The sequence below is a fragment of the Euprymna scolopes genome, chromosome 20, assembly GCF_053919585.1.
Source record: "Euprymna scolopes isolate OS-2025 chromosome 20, ASM5391958v1, whole genome shotgun sequence".
Taxonomy (NCBI): domain Eukaryota; kingdom Metazoa; phylum Mollusca; class Cephalopoda; order Sepiida; family Sepiolidae; genus Euprymna; species Euprymna scolopes.
In genome coordinates this window covers 626115-645511 of record NC_136501.1, presented here as the reverse complement: position 1 = coordinate 645511, position 19397 = coordinate 626115, and the positions used below count along the sequence as shown (strand labels likewise).

General features: G+C 35.6%; 1 protein-coding gene across 3 annotated transcripts in view; it reads left to right on the top strand.

Moving 5' to 3' along the window:
- LOC145241280 (multidrug resistance-associated protein 1-like) overlaps positions 1-19397 on the top strand; it is a 170653-nt gene that overhangs the window by 140398 nt on the left and 10858 nt on the right. For 2 of the 3 annotated variants that reach the window (XM_080104018.1, XM_080104020.1), the window contains exons 26-29: positions 4108-4209; positions 6794-6925; positions 9169-9327; positions 13370-13506. In XM_080104018.1, coding sequence (XP_079960144.1) covers positions 4108-4209; positions 6794-6925; positions 9169-9327; positions 13370-13506 — 530 coding nt within the window. The remainder of the gene's footprint in view (positions 1-4107; positions 4210-6793; positions 6926-9168; positions 9328-13369; positions 13507-19397) is intronic. The other variant, XM_080104019.1, reaches the window with a different exon arrangement.

Here is a 19397-nt window from a genome sequence, read left to right as displayed (position 1 = left end):
AAGAAACTGAAATTTGAGGAATGTTTATTAATTGATATTCAATAACTATTGTTAAAATTTCACAAATAATAGAAATATCTGAATTTTCATTTGTCTCACTTTTGTATAAAACTTGTTTAAACTCAGCTCATATTTTGACCCTTTGCACTTAGCCGCTCTATTTCAAAATTCATAATGATCGGTTAATTAGTTTAGGCGTGGATCCTATGTGCTATTTTGCTGATAAACTTGTGAGAACAGCTGTCCCCCAAATGCATGGCTAGAAATCCAACAATCGTCAAAGGTTACAAGCCTACTTTTCAACTCGTACTGCTTTTATACAACCTATCTTCCCCATTTGCATGTATGCAGTGAGATTTTGTGAGACCACAACTTATAAAACCACAGGCGCCATCTTTAATCTCTCTCTCTCTCTCTCTCTCTCTCTCTCTCTCTCTCTCTCTCTCTCTCTATTTATCGCCTGACCTCACCTGACACACACACGTGGTAAGACTTCTGTTTCCTTAAGACAACATAACTCCTGATCTTTAGATCACGTTTCGTACTCCCTCATCCACTGTGGTGGCCGACTTTCAATACTCACATATGACATATTGTACCAGTAGACAGCTTGCTTGGGCGGGGTGCTGTCTCTTTTGCCACTGCCTTTATTGTTCGGTGGTTTCTTTTCACAATCCCATTGCTACTGGGTTCATAGGCAGCTCAGAAGAATTAACGGATATTCCATTTCTTCAGTACCACTGCTACCGATCTAATTGTCGGTTTGCAGCTTTACCATCGGACCTCGCTCCAGAAACATCATGTCGATGACTACTGCTATTTCATTGGCCATTTCACCTCGCAGCTTTCTCTATAGGGCAAAGCACCCAGTCGATCATTGTCATATAAAGCCCACCCCTGTTATGGGTTACATCGACTGCCAGTCTTTCCCAGGTCCCAGTCACACTTAGTTCTTCAGCTTCGTGTGTGCTTGAAGCAGGGTCAATTAACTGACACCTGTCGCAAGTGCTGACCACTTGCTTTACTTGTTCCTTAATGACACTCGGGTCAACTTTTCTCACTAGGTATAATGTCCTTTCTACCTCCATGTGGTGTAGATGCAACTCTTGCACTCCAGAATTATCCAAATCAGACACTGCAGCAATATCCACATTTTGGGGCATGAGCCAGCTCTTTCTCACTCTCGTGAGAACATCCGCTCTGTTCTTCTTAGAGGCCACCTTGATTATGCTCAGCTTCAGAGAAAACTCCTGCATCAACTCAGCGAACATCCCCAACCCGTGCTTCACCAGCATCTCTGCTGTCCCTTTCGTCTTTACTCTCTTATCATTTGAAATCATTGATTTTAAACAAACACAGTGACAGAATCTGTTTTCACACAGATGTCATGTAGTCCCCATTTCAAGGCAAGATTCACTCCTTTGGTAACTGTATCCAATTTTGCTACATTGATGTGGCTAGCATCATCCTTCTTCCTCAGTCACGTCCTCAGCAACCACTTCACCCACTTCCAAGACAACACCTGTTGCAATGCTGCTTGCATCACACCACACGACTTCATCCAGTGTTCGTGGCAAGTTCCATGTTCTCTGAACTTCTGTCACTTCTTTCAGGACCTCTTCAATCTTTCTCCCACTTTATCATCCCATCATCTTCCCTCAGCATGTCTCTTGATGTAGTTGCATGCTGGTCTAAGCCAGCCGGCAATGGAGTAATACTCGATCAGCCTGCTGCATATGGAAAAAAGCTCCTGCTTGTTGAGCTCTTCTTTCATTTGCAGGATCTCATTCCACCTTCGAAATTCCAGGCCATCTGACGCACTTTGTTTCAGTTTTAGCCCCAAGGCTGCTCCCACATCTAATTCTTTGGGTGCCTTGGCAACCAACCCGAACTTCTTCAAGTGACCCACCACTTCCTTTGCAGTCACTAGAATTTCATTTACGAGAATATCATTGATATACAAGCTCATAGTACCATCTCCTTTCCCCATTCTCTCCAGAATAGTCGACATGATCTTGGGTGTCGAGTTCAACCCGAACTCCATCCTCATAAGGCAGTAGGTTCTGCCTTTATATCCGACCAACTGGTACTTTCAGAGTTTCTTGGCGACGTGGAGTTGCAAGTAGGCAGATTTTTAGATCGACAAACGGAGTCACACCGTTCAATTGCCCTCATTCTCTCATGGTCTCACTGCATACATCTACAGTGTATGGCACTCAATATGTTGGTTCAACTCTTGGAGATCCAGAATTAGTCTGACCTTCCGTTTTGTTTGTTGCAGAACGGCCGTCAATGGCAAGATGCTTGATTCAACGTCATCTGTCCATGGCAACAGTATACCCTCCTCGATCTATCTGTTTACTTCTTGTTCATAATCCTCCCTTGCTCCTCCTTTGAGCGAATTATTGTAGCATGCCACCCTGTTTGTTAGTATTAGCGGTTTATTCTTTCACGCCCACTCCACCATCCACTGATTCTTGTCAAATTCTACTTGAAAATCCGGATCACCAATCGATATCCATCTCTTTTGCCCGGCCTCTTTGATCCCTTCGTTGACCTGCTCTGTCACTGCGCATCCTGCTGGTTTAACCTTATGCCATTGCTGTTGACTGTGACGCTTCCAAGTTGGCATATTATGTCCATTCCAAATATTGCTTGGATGCCAGGCACCAGTTGGTTGGTGACAACCGCATGGACCCTCATCCAGTGATCCTCAATTTCAATTGTGACAGTCCTCCTCCCTTGACATTTCACTTATGAACCATCGAATGCCACTACTTCACCCTTTCCTTTCCATCCTCCGACCAGACTTGTGTGCACCATAGTAGTAGTACAATCAGTGTTAATCAGGGCCATGACTTCTTGTCCTTCCACAACAATTTCTCACTTTTGGCATCTGCTGCGATGCGTCATTATTTGGCTCCCCCTTGCCAGTTTCTCAAACTTGTGCAGTTCATTGCTATGTGATCACTCAAATTACACCTGTGGCACACCATATTTTCCTGGAACTTCCTGCAGTCTCTCTGCAAATGCAGGCCCCCACATTCGAAACATGCACCTTGTAGTCTCGGCCGACTTCTGCTCATATCCTTCTGCTACCATTCCTACGAACTCAGAGAGTTGGATGCTCACTAATATTTTCGCAGTAGGGAACAGCTCGCTCACCTCCAAGGTCTCAATACCCAAGATCTGTTGCAACCTCTTGGAAATCTACTCTGGGAACCCGGTGACAAACGCCTCTTGGCCACATGACTTGCTGCTGGCTCCTAATTCCTAATAGCTCCACCAATCTTTTAATCTCATTAGCGTACACATCGACGGATTCCCCCGTCCACCTCATCTCTTTTAATCTGGTGAACGCCTCAAACGGCCCCTCGGCAAATGCCTGGATCAATCTGACTTTAATTGTGTCAGCGTCATCTGGTTCTCACTGATTCAGCTCCAAGTATAGGGCTAGTGCATCCCCCTCCAGAAATAATGGTATCACTATGGCAACATCACCTATATTTTGGAGCTTCGCCACTAGGTCCACTTTCTTTAGCCAAGCCACCACATTGTCTTGGCCACTGAATGGCTTTATCATATTGTTCAGGCCGGTGGCCATAGCTGGAAATAGCTTGTTCTTTTGTTGATCAACTCATAAGAAGTCGTGACAGCAGTCTCCCAAAGGCATGGCTAGAAATCCAACAATCGCCAAAGGTCACAATCCTACTTCTCAACTCGGGCTGCTTTTATACAGCCTATCTTCCCCATTTGAATGTGTGCGGTGAGATTTCACGAGACCACAGCTTATAAAACCATAGGCGCCATCTTTAATCTCTCTCTCTCTCGCTTTATCGCCTCACCTCGCTCGACACACACACGTGGTAAGACTTCTGTTTCCTTAACTTAAGACAACACTATGCATATATACACATATAAACACTGCTTATTTTATAAAGATTGACAACAGTGTTCTGTGCAATTTTTTAGGGTTAATTTTAAAGAGAATTAAAAAAGAGATAACCTTTGGTTCCATAGTTTTGTTTGTAATGTTTTTTTATTTTCATTCTTTTATATTTTTGTGACATGATCCATTTGTACTTTGTTTCTTTTCCATTTTTTCAGACTGTGAAATGTTTTGATTGGGTTGTGAGAACATCTTCTGATATTGCGATTAAAAGAGTCTCTCTGCATAAAATCCAAGAATATAGAGACAAAGTTCACATTGTGAGTTATTATTTCTTGAGGATAATTATGGAATAATTAATCCAATAAAATTAGAAAAGCTATAACTTTTCATGTGTTCATCGACGTTTTGTTATTTTGTTCAAAGACTTTTCCAAGATGGCTGATGTGAAGAAAAAGATAGGTTAAAATTTGAAATACACTGGATTGATGATACGAAAAAATGTTTTTAAACAGACATTAAAATTTGAAATATATAGAATAATTTTTTTTTACTGTTTATATTGTTAAACAATAACTAGTAAGAAGAAACGGTAAAATATTTATTTTTAAGCGGATATCTACATTGATATTTAGGTGTTTGGGGCCCCGCTTATGCTGCTTCTCCTGTATAAATGTGTTCAAATACAAACATGCTAATGGAAACTAACAAATCGGAAACAATAAAAATAAACATTTACTGATCACAAAGCCGTTTAGATTCGCTACGAAATGTTGCATCCCTCTGCCTTTTCTACAAGTATTTTAGTGGTGAATGCTCTGATGAACTGCAATCACTTGTGCCCCCACGACGCGAGCACCCTCGACAAACCCGACAGGCTACTAGATCCCACCCCCACACTGTAGAGGTCCCAAGATGTAAAAGATCTTTTTACTCCAATAGTTTCTTCCCCAGAACCGCAAGACTCTGGAATTCCATTCCAGGTCCCTGCTTCCCCAACAGTACTGACGTGCAGAAGTTCAAGTGTAACGTGAACCGACACCTTGCTGCCCAAATCCCTACATAGTACCCCAGTAGTTGTTGCCCCTGATAGTAGCCCCCTACACCAAAGTGGCAATTTGCCTTGTTTGGGGTGAAAATGTAATAAAAAAAACAAACAAAAAAAAAACGTAATCAAAGAGAGTCTGCAAATAATGTGTATGTATATAATTAAGGGAAAGTCTTAGATATCTATTCGTATATTTCACAAGAGCCCGACAATATTTTTCGGACACTTTAGTATTCGACTTTCCGAGTACCATAGAGTGGCGAAATTTCTTCAATAGTATAAACATATAAAGACAATACCTGTAATAAAAATGGAAGAAAATCGATTAGGTAAGGAAAAATATTTAATTTTCATCATTTTTTACAAAACACACGCGACATTATTTTTCGGGCATCGTTGAAGAACTGTTAATAGTCTGTAATATCACCTTTCTTCTCAATAACGTTTATCAATCTTTCTTCATAATGATTAAACATATGCACAATAACATCTCTACGTGTTTCTATTAGCTGTTTTTTGGCATCTAGTATTCGTTCCCATAGTTGAGTCTCGTTCGTTATTTCAGGTCCATTATAGACAAGTTGCGCAAGCATTTCCCGAACATTTTTCATTAAATTTAGATCTGGGCTTTTTGCAGGCCATTCCAAAGTAGTCATATTCACTTTAGCCTTCCATTGTTTCATGAATTTTGACACATGGATGCTACAATTGTCTTGCTGTAGCATGAAATCATTCACCATCTCTCTTCTTATCCTTGGTAGGGCTTTCTCGTCCAGCAACTGTTTGTAGCTTTCACTGTTCTATCGTCCTTTCAGTCATCCCAACCATATATTTCCATTAGCAAAGATCATACCACAAACCATAACTCCTCCTCCTTCCATCTGTCGGTTGTTCAGTACAACAGGCTCACCCCTTCTCGACCAAGTACACCATCCATCGGGCCAATCAAACTTTAAATGCTTCTCATCAGTAAATCTAACCTTCTTAAAGCCAGCATGCTTTGTTAACCACCTTTTAGCACTCTCCAGTCTTGCTCCTTTGTTAGTGTAATTTTTTTCTTAGCCTTTGCATACTTAAAAACAATTCTATGCAGCGTTCTTTGTAGTGTTCGGACGTTTACATACAATTCAAATTTCTCTTTCATTTTCTTGTTGTAACTTTTTCTTCAGATGTCAAAAGCCGTGTCACAGTCCTCTTCATTCTCCTTTCAGTCCTCTTGCCAATTGATCTTTTCCGTCCTCTCTTCTTTTTCCGCTCGGAGTTTGTCTTTAGCATATATTCGACTGTTGATTTCGACAGCTTCAAAACCATGGCGATCCTTTTGATGCTGAGGCCATCTTCCCGCTTCTTCTGTGCCAAACAAACGACTTCTTCTGAATGCATTTTACCTCATTAAACTTAATTATTTTACCAATGGAATAGAACAGATGATTGATTCTAATGATGACAGCTAAGTGTACAAGCAGAAAATTTGCATACAGCAACATATACATGAACATAGCTCTTAATAAAATAACATTTTTTGTCATGTCCGAAAAATAGTGTTGTGCAAGTTTTCGCAAAAATCACAAAAAACTAAAATTATCAAAGCCAAACTAAAAAAAATGATTACAATAATAGTGGATTTTCACTCCTCAAATTTTAGGATACTAAAGAATTTTCTTTCTTTGAATATAGAAATATTAAAATACTATAGGTAGATTATTTATCCACCTAAAAAATTCAAGCATTCAAAAAAGGGTCCGACAATAAGAAATATTTAAATAAAGAATTGCAAATTTAACAATTGAAAAATTTTTAACATTGAATAAAAGAAGTTTATTTATTTATTTTTTTTTTTTTGTAATTGTTTCCAGGTAACTGGCAATATACTTTCTACGTGGCCAAGTGAAGGAAAAATTGAGTTTTTAAATTATTCAGCCAAATATTCAGGTGCATCTCTGAATTGTTTGAATGAAATCAATTTATGTATCCTGCCCGGAAAAAAGGTTTTTATGTTTATTTAAAACTTTTTTAATCTGTTGTTGTTGTTGTTTATTATTATTATTATTATTATTATTATTATTATTATTATTATTATTATTATTATTGAATATTTTTTGCTTCGGTTTTATTTTATTATTTTTCTCTTTTTTCTTTTTCATTCATTTCTTTTTTTTCATTATTTTCTCTTATTTTTCTTTCGTTTTTGGTTTATTATTATTATTATTATTATTATTGTTATTACCGTTTTTTTTAATTTATCTTTTAATATACTAATGAATCACTACTTACCAGGACCAAAAGCAACTCGAGGATAATATGTAATAAGATTTCAGTTAATGTACAATACTATGAGAAGCTTGAGAATGATAAATGGACGGCTTGACAAGTATTTGTTGAGATTGGACTTGAAGACGACAATGTTATAGTCTGCAGGAAATCAGTCCTGCGACATTGTGTTATACAGATGGGAAGTTCTTCAAAAAAACACTATTCATATAAATTCCATTTGGTTTTAGGTACATAGACGAAGAAAAGGGAAATTCTTTGCAGTGGTGGTTGTAAGACAAGTTTTAACTGTGAATGTTTTACAGGTGGGAGGGGAATGCTGAATCTCAGTCGAACATCTACCATTTTCTGTTTTTCTTTATCTTCTTCATATGTTTCTTTTCATTCTCTTTCTATTCTTTTCTTTATCAATTTTTTTATTTATTTATACTAGTGTAATACCCATATGTGGATGTTGTTTAGTTCTCCACACTGGAAAGGGTGGGGGCCGAGGACGTGTATTTTGTGAATTTATGTTGACGTCATAATTAGCACTTTTTGTTTCATTACATCAAGCGCAGAGTTTAACTCGACATCAAAAGCCACCAGAGTCGAGGCCAGTGGTTCCCAACCTTTTTTACATGGTGGCACACTATTTAAAAAAAAAAACAATTTTCGCAGCACACCTATTACAAAAAAGAAAAGTATTTTATATTCATAAAACTTTTTTCAATAAAATATACAAAAACAAAGATTATATAATGAGATTTTTATTCACATAAATCAACAAATCCTGGATTCAATATCTGCTGTGCAGGGTGGAACGATAAAGTTGTCGCCTTAACAGTTTTATTTTAAAACTTTTATTGAAAAAATCAATTCAGGTAACTTGATTATGTAGTAGAACTGGCATCTATTCAGTGTAGCTGCCTCCAGTCTCAAGCGCTGCCTAGATATGAATCCAGAACAGGGAGCATGCATTTTCCAAAAGCGCTGACGGGAGCTCGGCGAATACTCGGCGGATAATGGCGATTAGGCTGGCTTTGTTGTTGTGGGAGGTCATGTTGGTAATATTCTCGACATATGATCAAACGAAATAGTCCCGCGGGTTCAGGTCGAGGGAGGAGTGGGCCAGTGAGAGAGGGATACACAGTCGTAGCACTCCTATTGAAGCAAAGCCTGAGTCTCTTTGAACGTGGGCTAGCGCCGAGTTATGCTGCCACACGCAGGGTCTGCCAGCGGCCACCTGATTGCAGGAAATCATTACACACATCTTGGTACACTTTAGTGTTAACTTTCAAGCCGACTTTGAAGATGTGAGGTGGCATGATGTGGCCCTCACTTGAGACCACACTAAAGACCATACCTGTGGCCGGATCATTACAGTCAGCAGAGGTTAATCTGATTGTTTTTTTCTTTCTGATTTTTATAGAGATTCACTTATATATATATATATATATATATATATATATATATATATATATATATATATATATATATATATATATTAGCATTTCAGTCCGTCTTGCCCGGATGTTTGGAGGTGTATGTTGAGCAAAAAAAAAAAAAAGCGGTGATTTTTTTAATTTGACCCCTATTATGACTTCTTAACATTTATTGTTTTAGGCTCAAATCAAGTTATTAAGTTAGATCCATGTCCAAGGAACCTATATCTAAAATTTCAAGTGTTTAGACTTACAATTTGCGGAGGAGTTTGGTAGAGGTCTCAAAGATCAAATCGTTGAACTTTGACCCCTTAATAGCCAAATTTCTGGCCGAAAACCAATTACAAAGATTTTCCCAAATCTCAGTACCCTGTATATCAAATTTCGAGTCTGTAGACTGAAAATTGACAGAGTTATTGTTTAGGGAAATGTACACAGACACACACACAGATGCGTTCACTTATATATATAAAATGATATTGATTTGTGTTTTCTACTCTGGAAATGATATATTTATTTATTTCTTTCTCTTAAAGATTGGGATTGTTGGCAAGTCTGGCTCAGGAAAATCTTCTTTGCTCATGGCCTTGACCGGTCTCCTCACTAATGCAAATGGTCAAATCAAAATCGACGATGTTGATATTAAATCTTTAAATTCCAAATATTTGCGCTCAAGATTAAACATCCTTCCACAGGTATTTCTCACGCTCAAATTTTGTATTAGTATTTTGGTGCTTGCGTAAATTGCTAATCTTTTAAACCAACTCATTTCAGGTGGACGTATTATTATGTACTTGCATGTCATGTTGAAATTAGTATCAATTCCAAAACTTACGAAAAATATTCAGTGAAAAAATATTTACGAGTAAAAATATAATTTATCGAATTATTGAGTTTTATCGTATGTTTTCATGTAGAAGTGTTATGTGATTAATTCAGTATGATAAACTGACTTATCTCCCTTGACTTGAATTGACTTAAATTAAGAATCCACCATTTTTAGACAAAGCATCTCAGAACGTAACGTAATTGTGGATGATATTTTGTTAAAAACACATTTATCACATCTTCTACTGGATCATATTTTTGTAATATTTGGAATTTATACTAATTTCGACATAACATGAATGTAATATTTGGAATTTATACTAATTTCGACATAACATGAATGTAATATTTGGGATTTATACTAATTTCGACATAACATGAATGTAATATTTGGGATTTATACTAATTTCGACATAACATGAATGTAATATTTGGAATTTATACTAATTTCGACATAACATGAATGTAATATTTGGAATTTATACTAATTTCGACATAACATGAATGTAATATTTGGAATTTATACTAATTTCGACATAACATGAATGTAATATTTGGAATTTATACTAATTTCGACATAACATGAATGTAATATTTGGAATTTATACTAATTTCGACATAACATGAATGTAATATTTGGAATTTATACTAATTTCGACATAACATGAATGTAATATTTGGAATTTATACTAATTTCGACATAACATGAATGTAATATTTGGAATTTATACTAATTTCGACATAACATGAATGTAATATTTGGAATTTATACTAATTTCGACATAACATGAATGTAATATTTGGAATTTATACTAATTTCGACATAACATGGATGTAATATTTGGAATTTATACTAATTTCGACATAACATGGATGTAATATTTGGAATTTATACTAATTTCGACATAACATTAATGTAATATTTGGAATTTATACTAATTTCGACATAACATGAATGTAATATTTGGAATTTATACTAATTTCGACATAACATGAATGTAATATTTGGAATTTATACTAATTTCGACATAACATGAATGTAATATTTGGAATTTATACTAATTTCGACATAACATGAATATTTTCATCTGAAATGTGTTTACGAGCCCCGTATTTTTTTCTATGCAAAGTTATTTTTTCTTTCAAAGTTGAAAATTGTTTACATTTCATTTAACGCAATCAATTATGTTTGGATTTACCAAGACACAAAAACTAATAAACCTATCAACTTAATGGACGCACCAAATATAAAATCACCGACTTAATAGATGCATCAAATATTTTTTGTTCATGTACATGCGATATCAGCCACAATGTTAACTTATTTGCATATTAATTTTTCAAAAGGGCATTTTATTAATTAACTATTATTAGTTATTGTCTTTTATTTAATGATTTTTTTTTCATTTTCATGTCACTCAAACACAGTAGTGTTTAAATATATGGTTAAGTGTTAGTTTACTCATTTAAAACTGCTTTAAATCTTCACCACTCACTTATTTTGCGACCAAATTTCAAACAATTTTCACAGTTCATATGTCACCTTCTCAGTTATACTTTGAAATAAAATTTTCAATTTTCGTCGACTAAAACAAAAGTTCTAATAAAATTACTGGTGTTCAAAAGTCACCAGAATTAGTAAGGAAAGGAGAAACGGGTTCTTTTGATTGGCTGTTGGTTACCATAGCAACTTTTTCGTCGTCTCCCGTTACATTTGTTTCTCTCCTTTTTTATCCCTTCTTTCTGATTATTTACTTAATTACGCCTTTTATTTTATTTTTTTTGCTTAGTTAATTCAAGAAGTTGGTAATAATTTTTTTATGGATTGTTGACAATGTATATGATATTGAACACACAAAAAAATTATTTCAAAGCAAAGCCTGGAAAAATCATGGATTACATAGAAAAATGCGAGCATGAAAAGTAATATGGTTAAGATTAAGCTTAGAAAAGTAAAAGGGCTAGTTGTTAAAACTGGAAAAGAAAAAGACAAGATATTCTAGTAAAAAATATAAATAACTTAAAATATTGCAGCATTAAGAATTTATATATAATATTAAATTGGAGTTTTAAAAAATAGTTCTGTTTTACAATATTGTCTTATTTTCTTATTTATTAATTTATTTTGTGCACTTTTTCATCCCAAACAAGGCATGTTGTCACTTGAAACAAGGGGCTACTATTTGGGATCGTGTTGAACAGGGGACTATGGGGAGATGAGCAGATTCGGTTAAAGTATTTGTGAAACAGACACAGGGATGTAAGATTGCAGCAGTGGGACAGAGGTTGGAGCTTGGCCGATAGTGCGGGATAGAAGGAGTCCACTTTCTTTGCACAAGCCTTGGCAATGTCCTCAATGTATTTGTTCTACTTTATATCGCCTATGAATGTTAATCTGAGGAGTTTGAAGGATGGGCTATCAGGTAGCGTGTTGTCATGACAATCTTAGACAAATATTTAGCATTTGTATTCAAATGTATTTTTCTTTAGGGATCGACTTGATTTTCAACTAGTGATCTATGCCTAAATTTTCAAGCGACATTGCAAATTGATTTCTTCTTTCTTTTTCATGTTCACATATAAAAGATAAATAAATTTGCTTGAAAATACCAAATTTTAACGTTTACCTATCTGTATGTATAAATGGGAAAAAGTGAGGAGAGCGAGGGAGGAAAATGGAGGAGAGTGGAAAAAGGAAGATAGAGAGACAGATTTGAAAGATGAAGGTTTTAATAGAAATATGTTATACATTTACCCGAGTAACGTCGGGTAGCTTGCTAGTAATTTATATATGAAAAACTAAATCGACACAATTCTATAATTTTATATGAATATTAGAGAAAATATTGGCAAAACATATTTTTAGTCATTTTTGGCGGATGGTACAAACTAGTAAATAAATATTCTGTGGATATATTTATTTTGATTTTCGAAATAGATAAAGTCAAATTTTATTTATCTTAGCACCATTCAATTAATTTTCAATTACTTTCTTTTGCATCTCATTTCATCTTTAACTCTAGTGCGATTGTCTTTTTCTATAAGAAGGATTGTGTCAAGGTTAAAAAACGAGCAAAAACTTTGTGAACTAAGCTCCAGCCTCTGTCCCATCACCGCAATGTTGCATCTCCGTGTCTGTTTTACAATTATTTGGACAAAGAGGGTGATAACATACATACAATCACGAATAATCAATTCTTACACAGACAAGTTCCCGCCCCACACGGTCAAAAAGTGAGTGAAGAAAATAATATCCTTCACCAGTGTTCGAACTAATATTTATATAAAACAATGTCTGAATATGTGAAGCTAAAGAAAAGAAATAAGAAAGAAAGAAAAAAAAAGCGTCTCAAACTGGAAAGTTTAAAATAAGAAAAGGAAAGAAAAATGTATAAATCCGTATAGAAAATGATGAAACTAATGAACTCGTAGCACTTGTGACCCCTCGACATACATACTCCTGACTAACCCAACAAGCAGCAACATCCCACCCCTTCATTGTTGATGTTCCTAGATGCCGGGAAACCGTCTACTCTAATAGTTTCTGATTTCGGACTGCTAGACTTTGGAATTCCTTCTCTATTTCTTGCTTTCTTGACAGTATTAACCTGCTGAAATTTAAATATAATGTGAACAGACATCTAGCTGCTCAACTCCCTACAGTCCTATGTAAGATACGATCCTGAATAGTAGTTCCTTACGTTCTAAGCAGCAATATGACTTGTTTGTGGTGAAAAGGAGTGAGAAAAAAAGGAAAGAACAAAACGTCTCGTTATGAGAATAGATTGAACTTGCTCTCCCAATTTCTCCAAATATTTAAAAAATGGGTTCTTTCGGGAGATTTTTTTGAAGTTGACAATTCAATGAAAATGGTAAGAATTGCTAATTTATTTTTGCTTTCGTGAACAGAATACACATTTGTTTTCGGCCTCTTTGAGAAGCAATTTGGATCCCGAAGAAAAATTCAGTGATGAAGAACTTGTCAAAGTTTTAGAAGATGTCCACCTCAATGGCCGGGATTTAGATAAAACTTGTGAAAAGTTCAGGTAAGTTCTTTTAGATGTGTTTCTTTAATCATAACACTCAGAGGGGGAGGGGCGCCCGATGTTGCTTGGTCGTAAAATCCGCTTTATAAAAATTGTGAAAGTGGGGCGGGGTGGGGGCGTTACCCGATTGTAAAATCCACTTAAATATGATATTTGAATTCACCCCCCCCACCTAAAAAATGGTTCTTGGGTGCCATCAGCCAGTATAGAAAACGAAAGCAAAATTTGTAAGCAAGAACGGAGATAGGCAGGCAGACAGGCAGACAGGCAAACAGACATAGGGAGTTTTCTCGGTCGGGAAATAATAAATAGAAAAAATGAATAGCCCTTTGGGGCCTATGACGCAGTGGATAGAGACACTGAATCTCTACGGTTCCAGGTGAGTATTGTCTGAAGATAGTGGTTTCAATCCTACCCAAGGCCAGCCAGGGGCTTAATTGGCCAAAACGTGATGAGATGAAAAACAACTATGGAAGGCAGTAAATGCTGAGAATGCAGTTAGGAGATTCAGAGTTCCTATCCCGTTGCAGTTACCACCTGACGAAGGCCAGAGAAATAGTTGGCTGAAACGTTGTGAAACAACTAAAAAAAATGAGGATAATAGTCCGCAATAAATAAATGAATAAATAACACTCATCTCAATAAACATTCCAATTAAATAGAAGAAATGAATTTCCGTATAATCCAATGGAGGAGGGATACTCGTAAGTGTGCTTTAATTTGATAAACAAAAAATACGGATAAAAACACGAAAATGTAATTTCCGTTTCCAATGTGCACAGTAAAAAAACGGTTAAAAACACGAAAATGTAATTTCCGTTTCCAATGTGCACAGTAAAAATACGGTTAAAAACACGAAAATGTAATTTCCGTTTCCAATGTGCACAGTAAAAAAACGGTTAAAAACACGAAAATGTAATTTCCGTTTCCAATGTGCACAGTAAAAAAACGGATAAAAACACGAAAATGTAATTTCCGTTTCCAATGTGCACAGTAAAAAAACGGTTAAAAACACGAAAATGTAATTTCCGTTTCCAATGTGCACAGTAAAAAAACGGTTAAAAACACGAAAATGTAATTTCCGTTTCCAATGTGCACAGTAAAAAAACGGATAAAAACACGAAAATGTAATTTCCGTTTCCAATGTGCACAGTAAAAAAACGGATAAAAACACGAAAATGTAATTTCCGTTTCCAATGGGCACAGTAAAAAAACGGATAAAAACACGAAAATGTAATTTCCGTTTCCAATGTGCACAGTAAAAAAACGGATAAAAACACGAAAATGTAATTTCCGTTTCCAATGTGCACAGTAAAAAAACGGTTAAAAACACGAAAATGTAATTTCCGTTTCCAATGTGCACAGTAAAAAAAAAACGGTTAAAAACACGAAAATAAAAAAAGAACGTGATTGTTGAACAGTTTAAAGAAATTTGTTAAATGTTGGTTGAATTAATATTAATAAAAGATAGGAGAAAAAAAAGTTAAAAAATAAACGTTTTGTACTTTAATTTGAAAAACAAAAAATACGGTTAAAAACATGAAATCATAATAATAAAATATCCGGTAAGAAAATTTAATAAAGTTATCATGAGTCGCATCTTCCGTTTGGTGCAGATTGTGAACTCACGTGAATATTTTTCGGCATTTCTTCTGATCCATGTCAAGTTGGTTGATGGACGCACAACTGTTTAGAGATGTACAATCAAAAACATTTTCTCTCCACCTTCTCCTTGGCTTTCCACTGCTTTTTTTTTTTTGCCTTCTAACACATAACTTTGACAGGACAGTAGTTGATCGTTTGTCATGGCCAAAAAGTTTCAGAGTTTTACTTTTTATTTTATCAAATAGAGGGGTAGGGAAGTAGTTTGACAGAGCGTGGATATATATTTTTTTCGATTAGGCGATGTCCCCTAATGAAACGCATTACGTGATTTTGAAACGCCTCAATGAATTAAATAAGCTTTTACTTTAACATTTATTGGCACCCTTTTTGATTTTAGAATGGTGTTATGTTTTTGGAAAGCTGCCCAACACAGCCTGATTCTGTGTTTCAATGTCGTCTTGTGATCACTGGAGAAAGTCAATTTTAGCTCTAAATCAATGAATTGGGTGACTTGTTTGATAACGTATCTATATTATATTCTCTTAGTCTGTCTCTCTGTCTGTCCATTTCATTATTTCTCGGAAACTATGGACCTTTGTTATGATAAGGTCCAGCGCACCAAGTATTATAGTACCCATTCTATGCAGAGTTAGGGATTAATAGAGATTAATAGACATTAATATTTACTGTAAAAATGAGCTCAAATTTAACTATATTCAACCATGAATTTGGCAAAAAGCACTCATTCTATAAGTTTTCCAGTTTTATCAGGATAAAATGTCTAAAAACCTAAATAGTTTTCTTTAACGAAAACTTACTGGTACAATCCCAAAAAGAGGACCTACGTTACATACTTGCGTGGTTGTGATAATAATAATAATAATAATAATAATAATAATAATAATAATAATAATAATAATGATGATAATAATCATGTAGTTCGAAACGAGAGTGATAGCTTACTTAATAGTAGTGAGACTTACAGTGTAGAAATGACAGATGATAAATGACATTTGCTGAATAGATTGAAAAAGTTAATGCAAAATAGTGAAAAAAAAAAAAAGACAGATTTTTTTTATTGCAAGAATGTTGATTAAACAATGTTAAGGAATGCAGCAAATAAAGTGAACAGGGCAATGAATGTGTTGTCACGTGAAAGCATAACAGATGTCAGAGGCAGGTAGGAGCTGCATTGGTTGGTTAGATGTTGGAGGCTCCATGCCTCCGTTAAATCTCGAAAGACTAACGATAACTCCTGTAGGGATAGCTGTGTGTGTGTAATTGTGAGGCAAGGGTTGTACATTCCCCAACCACATCTCCTCTGAATCGGCACTGTTTGAATCCAATGGTAAGGAAAAAGCCAGGATGACTGGAAACAATGCCGAGATAAGCGGAGAGTACATACAGTCCTGGAAGTTCAAAATGGTCACCCATTTAGTATTGACCAGGTCCAATGTTGCTTAACTTCGCTGATCCAGTAGGAACCGGTGTGTCAACATAAGTATGCCGTATAACATGACTATGCTGTATAACGTGATGTCAACGTGATTATGCAGTATGGTGGAAGCTAAAAAACTAAAAATGAAACAGAAAAAAGAACCATATTGGAAAAGAAGGATTGAAGGTGATCTGAAGAGATTAAGGAAAGATCTAGATCAAATTCAGGCATGATTCAAAGTACAGTGAAAAAAAATGCAAATAAGTAGAAAAAAAGAACTGAATGGACGGTATAAACTGAAAGCCAGGGGATTTAATACTACTATGGAAGAGATAAAGCAGCGGATTATGACAAAAGCTTCCAAGATTAAGAGGCATACTAACAGAAATCGGCAGTTTAACAAGTTATTCAAGACCAGTCAGGATTTTTTAGAAATCTGGAAGGCGGTGAAACTAAAACAGTGGCACCTAACCCTCAAGAAACTGCAACATGGTCAAGAGAGACTTCCCGCAAAGTTGATGTTGAATAGGTTGATAAAGTGAAACAAACAAACAAGAGAATATCCGCATTTCTGTTGAAGATCTAAGGAAACAAATGAAGTTTGTGCCTAAGTGGAAAGGCCCCAGGCCTGATGGAATTCATGGGTACTGGTTGTGATCTTTCACAGGAATCCATGAGAGGCTTGTCTATCTGGATGATTGTGTTAGATTGCGCCAAATACTAGAATGAGTTGCATTAGGAAGGACTATTTTAGTTTAGCAACAAAAGACCAACTATTGATTGACAAATGTATTTTAAAGCACTGCAAAAGGAGAAAAACAAATTTGAATGTAGCTTGGATAGATTATAGAAAAGCCTATGATATCGCACCACATTTGTGGATACTCAGGACATTGAAAATGGAAGGGTTGGCTAAAAATATAATCGCGTTCATAGGGAAAAGTATGAACAGTTAGAAAGCCAACCTTTTTCAGATGGGAAACTATTAGGTAGAGTCAACATCAATCTTATATTTGCTGCTCAGGAGTAAATACAAATGCAATCAGTAGAAACATCTTTGGGAAGGACTGTTCTGATAAGTGCAAGTTGTATGGTGTGACTCCTGAAATAGCGCCACACATTGTTAGTTCATGCTCTACATTTGCTAAGAAAAAGTGCAAACGACGCCATGATAAAATATGTGCAAATATGCATTGAAGTTTGTGCCATAAGTTTGGAATCCAAGTGAGGGACAAGTAGTTCCAACATCATCCAGAAGCGGTAGTGAAAAATGAAGTTAAGATTCTCTGGGATTTCATGGTTCCGTGTGACCAAAAGATAACTCACAGGAAACCAGATACTGTAGCTGTGAATAAAAAGACCAATGAATTATTGATGTGGCTTGCCCAAACGACATCATCTTAACAGGCAAGAAGAATAAGAAACCATGGAACTATCAGAAACTTAGGGAGGAGATTGCTGGGTTATGGAACAAGAAAACTTCCATCGTTACAATCATAATAAGTGCGCTTGACTCCATTCCAGATGATCTTGAGAAACAGTTGAACTCCTTGGGAAGCAAATACAACTGTACTCCAGTACTCAAATGATTGGGAATCGTCATATATGTTACGTCTAATTCAGAAGCAAGTTCTCGAACAGTTATGCATGGATTGATTTTGACTAAGGCTCTTAACTTATCGTTGTCAATATCCGATGGCCGACCACTATGCTCATTATTTTCAAAACATTGATTGCCGCCACGAAATTTCTTAAACCACCATTGTGCTGTGCGTTCAGTAGAGGTTTCTGGACCAAACGCTTCGTTGATATCACGAGCTGTTTCAGCAGCTTATCGGTCTGTGCGAATTTGCTTTTTTCCGTTTCTTGTATTCAATGTCCTGAAAAAAGATAACAATTGTTTTACAACGATTGTAATTTAAACGATTAGATAGAGCGAAAAACGCTCTTTAAAATGATATATAAAGTAAAAGTATTATAACGAAAACTTATTTGGAAATACATCATTTGAAATCCAAATGAAAAATTCCACAGGAACATTCTTCTCAACCTTATATATATCTTCTATAATATAAAGCTGGACGTTTGTGTGTGTGTCTGGTCACGAATAGGCTCCTATATGGTTGACTATTATAGAAAACTGATCACATATAATGATAGCAGATGTATCGAGACACAGGAATGGGTATGTTTGATCTGGCATAATGATGATTCATTAAAATTGTGGGGTCTGCGAACGCGCCTGGTCCACAAAGTATGGAAAAAAAACCGCTTACAAGTGTTTTTGATATAGATGTACATAATAATAATTTGATAAGTATGTTTTAACTTAAATGAAATTATAAAATTGTGGAGTCTGCGTTCGCGCCTGGCCTCCATAGAATGAAAATAGGCACAAACTTTAATAAAGACTTTTCAGATCTATCTGCGTAAGTATACTTTGATAATTATGTTTCAGTTTGAAGAAATATGGTATAATAAAATTATGGGGTGTTCGTTTGCGCCTGACCTTCAAAAGAATGGAAATATGTCACAAAGTTTAACAAGGTTTTTTTTAATATAGATCCACAGAATATTGTGATAAGTGTTTCAGTGTGAACAGGTATGGTATAATAAATTATGGGTTTTATCTATTTTATTTTTACTTTCATCATATTTTGCTTTGGTTTTGATACCCCCAAATTCAAAGCTATCTCTTTACAACCCTTCCTTTTCATAACCTATCATACTTTCATAAATCAGAGTCCATTTTCTTTAGGCTGTTTTTGAACCCAGTCAACGACGAGTACTTTTGCTAGTATATATATATATATATATATATATATATATATATATATATATATATATA